The sequence below is a fragment of the Macrotis lagotis genome, chromosome 2, assembly GCF_037893015.1.
Source record: "Macrotis lagotis isolate mMagLag1 chromosome 2, bilby.v1.9.chrom.fasta, whole genome shotgun sequence".
In the NCBI taxonomy this organism is placed as follows: Eukaryota; Metazoa; Chordata; class Mammalia; order Peramelemorphia; family Peramelidae; genus Macrotis; species Macrotis lagotis.
Window position 1 is genome coordinate 312,084,063 of NC_133659.1, and position 15,904 is coordinate 312,099,966.

At 41.1% G+C, this 15,904-nt stretch overlaps 1 protein-coding gene across 1 annotated transcript in view; it reads left to right on the plus strand.

Annotated features, from left to right (window-relative positions):
* The window catches only part of PLXNC1 (plexin C1), a 235,661-nt gene that overhangs the window by 43,997 nt on the left and 175,760 nt on the right, over positions 1 to 15,904 (plus strand). The window contains exon 5 of the mRNA XM_074221066.1: positions 1,191 to 1,291. Within this exon, the coding sequence (XP_074077167.1) occupies positions 1,191 to 1,291 (101 nt within the window). The remainder of the gene's footprint in view (positions 1 to 1,190; positions 1,292 to 15,904) is intronic.

Here is a 15,904-nt window from a genome sequence, read left to right on the forward strand (position 1 = left end):
TGAATGGCTGCATGGGTTTAGTGATCCACCCTATGGGGCATCCCTGTGAATTTGGTGTTGGAGATTAATGTGAGGCCAGAGACTCATGCACCAGATAGGAATGCATCTATATCTGTTTTTGGTTTTATTTTTACAGAAAATGTGTGTCATATTTTACTTTGCTATTTAGGTCACTTGGTTATTTTAATAATCTTACCCTTTTGCATACACATTTAGGAAGTAGCTTGATAACAATGGAAAGAATGTAGAATTTGTCATCATTGGAACGAGCTGGAATCCAACCACTATTAATATGATCTTGGGCAAGCAACTGTTCCTCAGGTTCCCCAACTGTCAAATGAGGGGATTGAATGAGATGACCTCCAAGAGGTCTCTTCATTCTTTATCTCTGCAGTATCTTATGGGTGTATAGAGATTTATAGTTGATAAAGCTGACTTGGACCTCCAAGATCTCAGGAGGCTGATTTTGATACCACTGTTGTGATATCCTTTTTTGGGAAGACTCTAATTCCAGGCTCTAGGGCACAGTTGGCCCAGCACAAGATAACTATTTGATCATCAAAACCTCATCAAAGAATCCTGGATTTGGTGTTGATGGGCATCCCCAGAACCATCAAGTCCACCTCTAAATTATCTACTCTTCTCCTGCTTCAATCTGGTGTGACGGCAGAGAAGAACAAACAAAGAAATGAGGAGAAGGGGGCAGGGCCATATTTGAGAATACTTTAGAGACTGTCTGATATCTAGTTCTCCTCTGAATGTCCATACTACAATCCATTCCCATTTTGGGGGAGGGGGTGCTCCTCAACATCACTTCTATTGACTTCTAAAGTTCCACTGAAAACCAGGAGATCTGGTATTAAGACTTCTGCGGTTATATATCTTTTTTGAAAGTTATTTTATTTTTCAATTGCATGCAAAGATGATTTTCAACATTCATCTTTTTTTTTGTAAGCTTTTGTCTTCCACATTTTTCTACCTTCCTCCCTCCTCTCTATGACTGTGAGTAATCTGATAGAGGTTGTACATGGTTAAGTGGCTATATATCTTAGCAGCATACTTCCTAATTGCTGATTAATTCAAAGGTTAAACTGATAAATATTTCTTTGGTGGTTCTCTACTACACATACTAGTGAGTTTTTGTCACCACATTGGTTATAATTCTGAGTTATTGTCGTCTTCCCTTCTAGGTTAGAAGAATTCGTGTGGCCAACTGCAACAGTCATCATTCCTGTGTAGCCTGTCTCACAGCAATGGATCCCCACTGTGGTTGGTGCCATTCTCTCCAAAGGTATTTTCTGGATTCTTTCTCAATACTCATTTTTGATAGCAAGAATCTAAGAGTAGACAGTATATCCCCGCCCCCCCCCCCCAAGCCTTGGAATATAAGCAAAAGAATCCAGCCTGCCCTTTCTGTCAGATGGGAATGGGAGATAAAATCATGATTAATGTTATTTCTTCCATATTGTCTTGAGCCACTCTAGATGACCTGAGTTTAGGGGGCCTGAAATTGTTTTTGCCTCTCTACCCCATCAGAGCTCCTCAAAAGAGAGGCCTTCAAAAGGCAGAGAGACCTTTGGACCTTTTAGATACGTCATCTACTTTGAATTTGTTCCTGTAGCTCTGTGGATGTAACGGGAGCACATATGAGGAACTAGGGGCTAGAGAAGGAGCTGTGGTCTGGATAGTGAGACGTTTGAGCCAGGGAGCTCTGGGCTTGTGGGTTGTTCAGATGGGATGTGAAGCATTTATGATTTATGGTCTGGAGCCAGATAGTGGGTTGAGGTGAATGTCCACTAAATCATTTTTTCAATAAGGATTTCTTAAGGACTTACCTTGTTCTAGGTTAAGGCTACAAAGACAAAAAAAAAGAATAAGCAGGAGATTTTATATTTTGTTGGGGGAGTTAATCCACTCGCTCTCACCTACCAACCAGAAGAGTTTAATCTCAAATTGCAAAAGGGAAAGGCAAGGGAATAAGCATTGTTGAGCATCTTTCTATGTGCTGGATATTGTGTTAACCTATTATTCCCATTTGAGGAAACAGGTGGGCAGAGGTTAAGTGACTTGCCATGGATCATACAGGAAGAGAATTGTTTGAGGCCAGATTTGTTGGTTTGGTTTGGGGTTTTTTTGTTTTTTGGCAAGGCAATACGTTTAAGTGACTTGCCCAAGGTTATACAGCTAAATAAGTATTAAGTATCTGAGGCCAGATTTGAACTCAATTTTTCCTCACTCCACCTGTACTCTAGTTGGTTAGGTTCCAGAACAATATCTTTCAGTCAGTGAATATTTATTAACCTCATATGTGCTACATACTGGGAAGACAAAAAAGAATGAAACAATTCCTACTTTTAAAAAGCTTATATGCTAATGACACAACCCATGTGAGGATGTACAGAATAATTTCAGTAAGAAATATAAATATGTACTATTCCCAGAACTGAGTTATCTTTATATAAACTAATCAATGAATTAAACCTAATAAGCATAATTAATTCTCCACAACTTTTATAGCCAATTTCATTTTTATCTTGTTGTTTCTCTTGGGTTGCCCTGGGCTACTTGAGTTCTGGGGACCCAGCCTTATAGCTGCCTCCCCCCCATTCTGGATCTATCATCCAGGCATCTCGAGAGAGAGAGGCAAAAGAGTCTTCAAAAAGAATGAAATAGAACAGAGACCTTTGAGCATTTTAGACAAATCATCAGCGTTGAATTTATTCCTTTAGCTCTGTGGGAGTAATGTTGCTACTGCTGGTGTCATCTTGTGATTAGACCCAGGATGGGTCTGACATCCGGTCTCTGTCCTTAGGCGTGAGATACATGTCTTTTGTTTTGAGTGATGATGGTCTTTAGGGCCCACCCGAGCTCCATGGCGACTTGTAGCTACTTTTTCCCCTGTCGTGGCAGTTCCTTGCATCGCTGGGACTGGCCTGGTTGGATCCACTGTTGCCATGGCAACCCAGTTCTCCAGCTCTTGCTATAGAACCAAGGAGTAAAGACATTGACATAGCTCACACGAGGAAGGGAGGGGGGCGCAATCCCTGTCAGTTTGGTGCTTTCAAGTTTGTAAAGGTTGGGGGGGGGAGATGCGAAATAAAGTCGAAGGGACCCAGAAAAATGCAAGGCTTAAGAGGAAGCACTCAGGGGTGGGAGGAGGATGAGAAAGAGAAACAGAAGCCATGGAAAGAGAAGGATGGGTGGGCAAAGATGGAAATAAAGCTAGGGTGGCGAGGGATAGTTCCACAAGTCAAAAAAGGGACAAAGGAGAAGGAATCCTTAAAGCTTATAGCAAGAAGCTGAAACCGGGGTTCAGGGTTATAATTGCCCTTATCATGGGGCTGTTTCTCCTCTCCGGTCTGTGTTTGCAAGAACTATTGGCAGAGAAAAGAAGCCCAGCCTGAGAGCTTCTCATGAATAATTGTAATTGGGTAGGAACATTTTCTTCTTCTCGGCTCGCGTCTCTTGCCCAAGACCAGGGTTTGAAAAATTAACTGATCATGAAAACGCATTTCATTTCTGCCAGCCCCGCCAAGCACCTTGGCCCTGGGTTTTTGGATTTGTTCCTCATTTTCTTTTGTTTTTTGTTTTTGCCTGGATTTGTATACTAGGGATGGGGATCAGGAGGACTCGGGGGGGGGGGTGTCAATCCCCAGGGGGTCTCACATCTGGACTTTGCAGCTTTTGTTTGTGGGTTTTGGAAGGAACTATACCTGTCTCCCATCTGCCTGGGGAGAGAAGACAACTTTTTTTCCCCAAAGCCCTGAAAGACCTGTGTGAGGTCTTTTGTTCTAGGAAAAATGATTTGGTAATGACACCCTCAGGGAGAAGCTTTCCTTTCCTGACCATAGGCCCAAGAGGAGTTTTAAACATGTCCAGTGTAGTCCTGATTGACTTTAAAAGAAAAAAAAAATACAAGAAAGACTATCTTGGTGGAAGGGTTGCTTGAGAAAGACTAGTCTTTTATTGAGAGAGAGAGAGAGAGAGAGAGAGAGAGAGAGAGAGAGAGAGAGAGAGAGAGAGAGAGAGAGAGAGAAATGGGATCAGGAGAGTAATGGGGGATGGGGTGAGGAGAGAGGTGGGGGGTGGAATTCCTGGGAGACTGGAGTGGAGTGGGAGCAAGGAAGAGAATGAGAATGAGAGACTATGAATGAATGAATGTGGACCTTTAGGTCTATGAAATCATCTGACAAGAGGAGTTGGAACAAATTATTTTTAACATCCCCTTTTGTTACTAGGTTAGATAAAAACAGACAAAGACTAGGGTCTCCCCTTCCCTTCTTTATGTCTAATTGTTTTGAAATGGTTTAATAAAGTGGAGATAGATCTTGTAGCATAATATCTCATGCTTTTGACTATCATAAAATGTTTCCAGAATACCCCTCTCCCCATATTAAACATAAAGGTCACTAAAGTCATCTCCTAGCCAGGGAGTAGTTGTAATAGGGACATTTACACACAGGTGACATGGGGACAGGTAACACAGGTGACAGTAAGTCCTTTAGCATTGTGCATCCAAAAGGGAAAGGCAGTCTTTACCCCCAAAAGACTTATATTCAGATGGGGAAATAATATGGAAATAACATGTATCTATCAGAGACACAGTAAATAGAAGATCTCAGGCGAAAGGGAAGGGAAGGGAGTGGGGTGACTCTAGAAAGGTCTGTAGAAAGTGGGATTTGAACTGTGGCTTAGATGATGAGGGAGAGCATTCCAGGCCCAGATTGCATTCAATGTTAAGTTGCAGAGATAGAGTGCCTTATAGGAGGAGGTCAATAGGAGAGCATTCCCTGGCCAGACTTTCAATGCCAAATAGAAAATTTTATATTTGAACCTTTTAGGAGTGAGGGAGAAGCTAGAGTTTGCTGGGAGGGGGTGACCTGGCCAGACCTGCCCTAAGGATGCCAAGGATGGATTGGTGGAGGGGGAAATAGGAGACCAATCACCAGGTTAATGGTGGCGGATGGCTGGTGGCATTATCAGAGAAGAGAAGGGACATGTTCTAGGGATGTTCTGAAGGTAGAAGCAACCAGATTTGAAAACAGATGGGATGTGGATGTAGGGTTAGTGAAAGTGAGGAGCAGAGGGGAACACTGAGGTTGGGAGCCTGGGTGAGTGCAGACGCGGCGCCCACAAATAGTAAGAGGGAAGTTAGGAAGAGGGGGAAGTTTGGTTGAGGAAGAGGAGGTGGAGAAAACCTGAGCCTCAACTCTAAGCACCCTCTCACCCACTCCTCACCATCATTCCTGACTTGTTCCAGATTTTTCCCATCTGCCCCTGCCCCTAGCACCAGTCAAGGTTAGGTATTCCAAAAGGAGATGTTTTCTTAGAACCCAGGAGCCAGCCCACTGTGTTTATTTTAAATGTCACAGATTTATTTAGAAAAAATAATTTATTTTCTCGATGGAGGAGGTTTGTAGTTCTAGCCTACGTGTTTAGAAAGAAGAATGGGAAGGAGGGCTTGCTTTTGATCAAGTTTGAAAAATGGGCATGCTATCTAAACAGATAAAAGCAATTAGGTAAACAGTGAGCACGGAGACGTCTGGGCTTTTTATTGTTGGAACTTGAAAATCAACTTTACCGGAATTTGTCTGTGTGGGTGGAAAGTAGGGAGAGAGAGAGAGAGAGAGAGAGAGAGAGAGAGAGAGAGAGAGAAGAGTGTGTGTGTGTGTGTGTGTGTGTGTCTGTCTGTCTGTCTTTGTGTGTCTGGTTACCTACATTTCAAGCGGTACTTACCTAATCCATAAAGTATTTTTAGGCACCTAAAAGGTTCTGGGGATAAAAAGCCCTGTCCTCAGAACACTTGCATTTTACTGGGAAAGTACAACATTTCTGAGTCTGATTCTTCCAAATCAATGTCTTATGAGCTTATTTAAACAGATAAGCCCTCTTTCCTGCCTCTCTCTCTCTCTCTCTCTCTTCCTTTCTTTCCTCTCTTCTCTTTGTCTTTTTCACTCTCTCTCCCCCCTCTTATTTTCTCTCTCCCTGTTCTACTCTCTTCCCTTCCCCTTACTTTCTTCTCTCCTTCTCCCCTTCCCCTCTCCCTCCCTTTGCTCTTCCCCTTTCTTCCCTCTCTCTTCTCTCTTTTTCTTTTTCTCTCTCTCTTCCCCTCTTTCCTTTTCCCCTCCCCCCTCCTCCTCCTCCTCTCCCCTTTCTTTTTTTTTGCAAGGCATTGGGGGTTAAGTGACTTGCCCAAAGTCACACAGCTAGGTAAGTATTAAGCTGAAGCTAGATTTGAACGCAGGTCCTTTTGACTCCAGGGCTCATGCTTCATCTACTGCGCTACCTAGCTGCCCCAGTCCTTCCTCCATCTCTCTCTTCTGTCTCTGTCTCTCTGTCTCTCTGTGTCTCTCTGTCTCTCTGTCTCTCTGTGTCTCTCTGTCTCTCTCTGTCTCTCTCTCCTCTCTCTCTCTCTCTTTCTCTCTCTTTCCCTGTCTCTCCCCCCACTGTTTCTCCCCTCTCCCCCCTTCTCTCCTCTTTCTCCCCATCTCTCCTCTCTCTCCCCCCTTCATTATCAATGCTGATATTAAAAAGCAATTCCTAGTTCTTCTCCCTAGAACTCTAAGCCCAACCAACAAACAGATGCCATTCCTGCCATGTAGGCTTCCTTCAGCACCTATCACCCACCACTTCTCTGCTGAGAGGAAGTGTGTCTACCTGCCCATGTTCAAGATGACTTAGTACCTTGATCTGATTTCTGACATCTTTCAAACCCGTAATCAATTCAGGAAGGAGATTGCTAAGATTCAGTTCAACAACTGTCTTTTAAGTATCTATTATGGATAAGACATCATACCAAGTGCTTTTTTTTTGCCAAAATATAATCAGGCTGCATTCCTGAAGCCCCCATACAATGTTGTTGCTTGGATCTCAAAACAGACTTTCCCATGGAAACAACATGTCCAGTCCACCTATGAAGGACTATTGAATTCCTGATTATTACAGCCTACCTCCCATTCCTTAGGCCCACTGAGTTGAAAAAGAATGAATGAGCCCTTTAGAATGGGAATCACAAAGAAACCAGGGCCTGCTAAGCCACACATGAGAATCCTTGGGGCTGCATATTGACTTAGTTTTAAAATGTAGTACCTGTGTTTTATTTTATTTTATTAAATATTGACCAATTGCATCCTTATTTGGGTGTTTCATGGACCTCATATTTGATACCTCTGCTTTAGAATAAACATGTAAACATTTATTAGATGCCTGGGACAGGGATACAGGTCCTCCAGGACCATACAATCTTTTTCATTTTTTTTTTTGGCAAGGCAGTGGGGTTAAGTGACTTGCCCAAGGTCACACAGCTTGGTAATTATTAAGTGTCTGAGGTCTGATTTGAACTCAGGTCCTCCTGACTATAGGGCTAATGCTCTATCCACTGTGCCACCTAACCACCCCAGGACCACACAATCTAATGACTAGAATACTGCCACCATTTTGTTTTGAACTTTTGGCATATATTGTTGGGATAGACTGCTATCTAATAAGATTTTCATTTATTCTCTTTCCCAAAGAACATTTATCAATACCTTCTGTTTTTTACAATCCCTCCCCGCCCCAAACTCCACCTCAAATCAAAGATAAACAAATCAAAACAAACTGTAGAGAAGCCCTGCCTGAGCATGGATGTATTGTACCTCCCCCCCTGTTTTTTCTACTCTTCTACTCTCTGTCCAGAGAAGGGAGGATATTTCCTCATCTGTGCTTTAGGACCACCGTTATTAGTCACTCAGAGTTTAGCTTCCTCTTTGTGTTGTTGTTACTTAAATTGCTTTAGTCATTTTGCATGTTATCCTCTTGATTCTGTTTATTATACTCTTCATGCATTTGTATAAATTTTCCCCAGTTTCAATGTATTTTTCACGTTCATTACTTCCTATTGTACAGAAATCTTCCATTACGTCCATATACAAAAGTTTGATTAGCCAATCCTCCATTGATGGGCACCTGTTATATTTCTAGTTCTTTCCTAACCCACACTCACACACACACACACACACGCACACACACACACACACACACGCACACACGTCCAAAAAGGAAGCTATATTTTCATATAATTCCACTGAAATTACTTTGTAGTGATAGTCATGCACATGTTGTTTTCCCTGGTAGAGAGATTTTTAACCCTTTTGGGTCACGGCACTCTGGTTTCTCTTTGCATATAAACCTCTTCAATAATAACAGTAATAATGGCTAGCATTTTTATAGTAATTTAAGATTATTACCACCGTTATCACTACAATGATGACGATGATGGCTACTGATGATGACTACCACGATGATGATGATGGTGATGATGATAGCATTTATATAGGGATTTAAGGTCATTACCACTACAATGATGGCTACTGATGATGATTATTAGCATGATGATGATGATGATAGCTAACATTTATATAGGAATTTAAAATTATTACTACTACCACTACAAAGATGACGATGATGATGATGATGGCTACTGATGATGACTATGATGATGATGATGATGATAGCGTTTATATAGGAATTTAAGATTATTGGCACTACTACCACTACAATGATGGCAATGATGGTGACAGCTACTGATGATGATGACTACCACGATGATGATGATGATAGCTAGTACTTATATAGAATTTAAGATTATTATCACTACTACTACTACTACCACTACAATGATGACAATGACGTCTACTGATGATGATGACTACCATGAAGATGATAGCTAGCATTTATATAATGTCTGCCATGTATCAGACCATGTGTTAAGCACTTTGCAAACACCTCATTTTATACTCACAACGACCCTAGGAGGCTGTTACTGTTACTGTCCTCATTTTACAGTTAAGGAAAACGAGAGGCAGGCAAAGGTGAAGTGGCTTCACACAGCTGGGGAAATATCTGAGGCCATATTATAACTCAGGTTTTCTTGAATACAGATCTAGTGCTTAATAACAATAGTCATACTAACTAATTATATATATATATATATTTATATGTATAAACTATATATATAAATACTTTTATATATATATACTCAATCTTATTATATATATATATATATATATATATATATGTATATGTATATGTATATGGAGAGAGAGAGAACTTATTTGCCAGATACCTTGCTAAATGCTTAACAATTATCTATCGTTACACTCAAATCTAACTCATGTGCTTGTCATGACATCACCTCCTTGATGTTGTGGTCTTCTTTGAAAACAAAGGAGAAACATCATCTTATTTTACAGTTGAGGAAACTGAGATAAATCAAGGTTACGTGATTTACCCAGCGTCACATAGCTAATAAGTGTCTGAAGCTGGATTTGAACTCATGTCTTCCTGATTCCAGGTCCAGCTTTCTAGCCCCTATGCTACTGACTGCCTCCAGATGAAATCCTGTTTCTAAAACATGATTTCTTTCACAAGTCTGATTCTACTATGTATCAAGTCAATATTTGCCTGGATTTCAGAGATCTTCTCTGTAATTTTCTCCTATATCCTGTGTCTGATCCTTTCTCAGACTCCAAATTTGGCAGCTGTAGAATTGCAATATTTTGTGAGCCCACTATCCCTTGCCCTTGAGTCACTGACAAAGAGTTTAGGGTTTTCTTGGGGCGGGTTTGGTAAGCTGCACTAGTCAGAGCATCCCTTGGTGCCTGCTAATGCCCCAGAAGCAGGTGGGTTTCTACTCTGCATGGTTGAGACTGATGTGCAGGGAGGAAGAAGGAAGGAAGGAATGTCCCAGGGAGCTGTTGCTGTCAGGACCCCCGCTGCCTCCCTTTTCATTTTACCATCCTCCGGAGGATAATCTGAAAGTCCAAGGGTCAGCAGGCAGCAGTCGAGATAAGCCGCCGTGTCAACAGCCATCCAAGGAGAAACAGAAAGCAAACACAGGGGCTTCAGAAGGTCATAAACAAGAAGGTTTGACATTAATAAGAAAAGGTGAAGGAAGACATTCGGCTCAATGCTTCCCCACCCATTCAGGCTGCCATGCTGGGAAGCAGGATTAGAGGATGGATGCGTTCAGTTTGTCCCGCCTCTCTGCAAGCAGAAGTGCTTCTCATCAGCTTCTGCTCAGCTGTTCACTATGTGACTGAGTCTGAACCCTGTAAATCCAGGCTGTTTGACACCAAAGTTGAGTGTGCTCATGGGGGAGGGAGATCCCTTGACTGGATTTTTCTCCATTTTCCTTAACTTTTGAGATAGCTCTGACTCTGGAGTTAAAGAACCAGGTTTCAAATCTCAACGTTGATCCTTATTGTGACTTGAGTAAGTCACATCTCTTAGATTTCATTTTCCTCCTGTACAATGAGAGGACTGGATTAGGCATTCCCTTCTTATCCTAAATCTGTGACCCTGTGATCCACTGGAAGTAATGTTTTCACTTGAAGCAAAAACAAAACAAAACTTGGAAGGAAGGCGGGATTGGTACAGAGAACACAATGACTTTGGGAGCAACGACACTGGCAAAAGAGTTGGTCTAGCCACCAGACAGTCTAGCCCTGGTCCTCATGGAGTATAGAAAGGAAGGTAGGATTGCCATGGTAACAGGATTTTGAGGATACTTTTCTCTTTCAGCAACACGGACCAGCTTAAGACACCAGACATAAAAGATACTCAATGGAATAGGGAGAAAGGGTGCCCTCTGGATGTCAGCACCCAGTGGCAAAGCCCTATAGTTCCAGTATCCCAATGAAGCATTAAAACAGTGTGCCTAGACCTTTAGGATGTTTGGCTTATCACAGGGTGTGGCTTTACTGAAAGGTTCCCATCCATTTTAGCAGTGGAAAACTAATCAAACAAAATTCCACCCTCACCCTTAACTGGCCCGTGGCATTGTTCCTGATAGAGCCAGGAAGCTAGGAGCTTCTCTACATATATCGTCTTTTAAATTGATGTCCCCTGAGTTTGAATAAATACCATTAGTAGTGCCCCTCTTAGTAAATATATGTTTTAATGGAATAGATTTTTTTTTAAATGACCTTATCTTAGTCAGAGTCTACTTCCATAAGCACATATTGATTTTGCTTTTAAAAATTCCTTAAATGTTTTCACTTGTCTTTGTGACCTCTCATTTGTCCTGTACCCAACCTACTGCCACTTGCAAACAGATTACCTGCAAATTCATTCTAAGACATTTAATGGGCCTGTCAACCATGTTCCTAACCTTTACCTAGGCAAAAATATAACAACCTTTTTTTTGTATAAAGAATGCTTCCAATAAGGTTTTATTTATGTTCGGCAAGTGGAAACAAAAATATCAAGTTTTGGGAGACCCATTGCCCATACAAAAGCAAAATCAACCAAATAATGAGAGACAAGCTCCAGATCCATGTTAATTGATTGGGGTTTTTTTTGGGGGGGGGGGGAATTGTTGGAAATGGAGTCTACATCTGGTTTTTTCATTTGAATGGAAAACATATACTATCTTGTTTTTCTGATTTGAATGCTGACTTCTAAGGGCAGAGACCTTCTTTGTTTTTTGTTGGGTTTTTTTGTATTTCTATCACCAGTTCCTATTATTTGGCACTTTTTAAGTATTCAGGCCATAAGCAATTAGTTGACAAAGTGGATTCAACACAGCCCTGGAATCTGGAAGACCTAATTACTTAAATCCAGCTTTAGACATTTATTAACTGTGTGACCCTGGTTAAGTCACTTAGCCCTGTCTGCCTTCATTTTGTCATCAATCAAATAATCTGCAGAAGGAAATGGCAAACTACTCCATTTAGTATGTTTACCAAATGGAGTCACAGAACTGGACACAACCGAAATGACTCAATGCTATGCTAAATGCTAGGGATACCAAAAAAGAGTCAAAGGATGAGGACTTTTTTTCCTTCATTCGTTCAGACCTGAATTCAAATCTTGCCCCTACCATTTGTTTCTAGTTGACCAGAAATAAGTTGTTCACGTTTAGGGACCTCAGTTTCCTCACCTATCAAACTATGGGGTTAGAATAGATAATCTCAGGGTGGCTAGGCGGCGTGGTGGTTAGAGCACCGGCCCTGGAGTCAGGAGTACCTGAGTTCAAATCTGGCCTCAGACACATAATGACCTAGCTGTGTGGCCTTGGGCAAGTCACTTAACCCCATTGCCTTGTAAAAACATTTTTAAAAAACCCCCCAAAACAACCCAGAATAGATAATCTCCAAGATCCTTTCCAACTCCAAGTCTGGTGATTCTAGAACTAAGGCTTCCTTTCCAAGATGCCAAAACTATTCCAAACTATCCCAACTCATAGGAGATAGAGTGGTGCAGTGGTCATCATTTTGGATTTGGAATGGGAATACTTGGGGTCAAATGCTGGCTCTTCCACTTAGTACTATTGTGATATGAGTCCAGTTATAAATCAGAGATTGTGGAAAAAAAATCATGTCATCTATCAGAAATAGGTAGACCAATCACTCATCCCCAGTATTCCAGCTCTACCGGGGTGGGGGGATATCATAACCCTTCCTCCACACACAGGCACACACACACACACACACACACATACACACTCTCACATTCACACTCACACATAAAAATCGAAGTGTTTCCCTCTTCTTTGGAAGGGCCCTGGCAATTGTCCCAAGGCAATGTCTCTATCTTCTCTTCCGCCAGTTCCTTCTAGTTATAGCAGTTTCAAGGTTGTCTGTTGGGGAGGGAAGAATAAGGGGGGATGGGGCAGAAGCTATCCTTTCTTTAAGGAAATATTACCAGATTCTGTTGGATTCCTGTGCATTCCTACTTCTCTAGCCTAACTATCCAGGTAACTCATTGTATGCCATTATAAACAGTTGGTTCTGTGAATAGAATTAGTTTAAGCGGTGATTTTGGCCTAATGTAGATACAGATTAAGACAATATCCTTCTGTCTCTCGAGGATTTTCAAGCTGGACTAATCATCTAGTCCAATTCATAGCTTAAAAAGAATCCCCCCAGAGGAGGCTAGGTGATGCAGTGGACAGAGTGCCAGCCCTGGAATCAGGAGTACCTGAGTTCAAATATGGCCTCAGGTACTTAATAATGGCCTAGCTGTGTGGCCTTGGACAAGCCACCTAACCCCATTGCCTTGCAAAAAACTAAAAAAAAAAACCCCAAAGCATACTCAAATAGGATCCCAGCCTCTGCTTGGAGACCTCCTAAGATCCTTCTGGAAGAATTCTTATTGTTAGCTTTTTTTCTCTGACATCATCAGTCTTGTCTCTTCCATTGATCAAATTCCTTCTCCTGAATAAAATATGTTAACATTGTGAACCCTGAATTATCCAGCTTATTCTCCTAATAATCATTTGTAAATATATAAAGAGTCTGTCAGGTCATCAGTGTAGGGATCTCCTGGTATGGAAAGGCTTTTCACTAAAGAAGATAGTTACAAGGCCAACCCATTTATAACTTAGTAGGCAAGTCTTTGGGAATTGCCAGGAGATCAGAGAGCTTAAGACTCTTGTCAAGAATCATATAGCTACCAAGTGGAATTTGAATGAAAGTGTTTACTTACCAAGATGTCTTCATCTCTCCATGTATCACCTATATTTCTATTCTCTTAAGCTCTGGGAGGGCCCAAGTATTATTTCAACATTTAATGAAGGATGACTTTTGTTAGTCTTCTCTTATGTTTGAAGCCTTCAAGAGACCATTGATAGTCCAGTACCTTCATTTTATAGATCAGGAAACTGGGGACCAAGGAAATTAAATGAGTTATCTAGGTAAGAAGGGAAAGGACTTGAATTCATAATGGCTCCGATTGAGTATTCTTTCCACTGTTCTCTACTACCAATATTGGAATTCCCTCTAAAACTTCATTGTATAGGATGAGTTAGAAAATGAGATACATTGAAAATACATTAGGAAGTAAATACATTGAGATTTGATTTTTCTGAGCTAGGCTTTCTTTTTATTTTTTATGACTTGTGTAAGTGTTGCCGTTCCCCTTTTCTATCTTCAGACTCCTTCAATTTGATGGCCAATCAATCATTGTGAATTCTTATTTCATGATGCTCTGAATAGAGGAGGACATCTGTCCTTTCGAAGGACTGGCCTCATTACCAGCTTTGAAGTTGGAAGAATTGCTATTTTTTGCCTTGCTTGGGGCCTTAGATGTTGCTTAAGATGTAAAACATCCATTTCAAATATCTAGCAAATGACCTTGGGATGGTGCACTCCCCAGCATGTACTCCATAACACCCTGTAGCAAAACTATGGGCTCCAAGAAAGATGCTACTCGTATTGTTTTGCTTGTGTTCGTTTTTTGTTTTTTTGTTGTTGGGGTTTTTTTTTTGGGTGAATACATTTTCTGATTTTATTATCGACCTAGAGTCCTTTGGCCTGGACACATCACCTCCAGTCCCCTACTTACCTGCTATTCACTTATCGGATTCCTTCAGGGACCATCCACTGCACTTGAGCAATTAGATTAGAAGAGGCAGATGAAATTCAGGCAGGAAATAACAGTTTCTTTTTCTGAATTTGGAGTTTCCATTTCAAGCTTGAGTAACTAAAGCCCAGAGGTTCTTATCTGATGGAGGCCTTAGTCCTATGAGCTATGGATCTTAAAAACCATTGGTTCACATTTTCTGGTGTGTGACATCCAGTTTTCTGACCCTTGTGAACGTCAGCTTTCCTCTATAGAGAGTGGACTCCCCTTTCTCCATGTTGGCAGAAAAAAAGATTAATAATTCAAAAGGAGCCCAACTCAAAAATAGTTATCTGGACATGCAGGAAAAATTTAGTAAACTACTTTCACAAATAGAAACATTAATCTAAATTGGGGCTCAGATTATCAGCTGAGTGCCAATACCCCCTAAGGAAAGAAATGCTCCCATGTAAATAAATGGGGAGGAAGAAGCTGAGATGCCCCATGTAAGTTGGTTTAACTACAAACCCTCACCTGCCACCTCAAAAGGATATAGGAGAAATTTCCATTGAATTTCTTTCAGGAAAGTCATTTTCCTTGGGAATGACTTGTCTAAATATTTTTGAGAATATGGAAATACATTATAAACTTTATAGCTTTGTGGAATTGGAAGGGAGCTTAGAGGTCATGTAGTTCAGTTTCCTTATTTTACAATCAAAGACACTGAGGCATAAGATCCTAGAGCTAGGGAACCTCAGAGGCTTTCATTTTACACACATAGAACCTAAGGAACACATAAGTCAAGCTACTTGCCCAAAGTTGGCCAGATATTAGGTGACTAAGCTAGAATTTGAACCCAGGTCATCTGAGACACCTTTTCCATTATACTAGGTTTCCTTTGTCTTATGACTTGCTGATCTTTAATCACCACCCAATATTCTTCCCAGAGACCACTTAACCTGTGCCAAAGCCCATACTAGCCACACTATATATAATATATATACATATATATGTATACATGTATACATGTATATATGTATATATATATATATATATATGTCTTTTCACTTTTATGGCTGATTGTTTTTCATTTGTATTCAGCTCTTCATGTTCAATTCTTTCTGACCCCTTTTGGGATCTTGTTGGCAAAGATATCTGGAATGGTTTGCCATTTCCTTCTCCAGCTCATTTTACAGATGAGGAAACTGAGGCAAATGGGGTGAAGTGACTTGCCCACAGCTGGTGAGCGGCTGAGGAAAGATGTGACCTCAGGAAGATGAGTCTTCTTGACTCCAGGCTCTGGGTTCTAACCACCCAGTCACTCAGGAAGCTTGGTTTCCATGCCTATTACTAACATGGAGACAGGTGAACCCTAGCTTTTTAGAGAGCTTCTTGGAAATGGTAGGCAGTCCGTTGGGACCCAAGATGGGTGTAATGCAAGTCCATCAGGGTACTGAAGTGGAGAGATCACTGGATTTGAACTCAGAGAGAAAGGGATTCAAATCCTAGCCGTAATCATGTCTGCCTGTGCAACACGAGCCATTTCATGTCCCTGGATTTTAGTTTACTGATCTGTAAA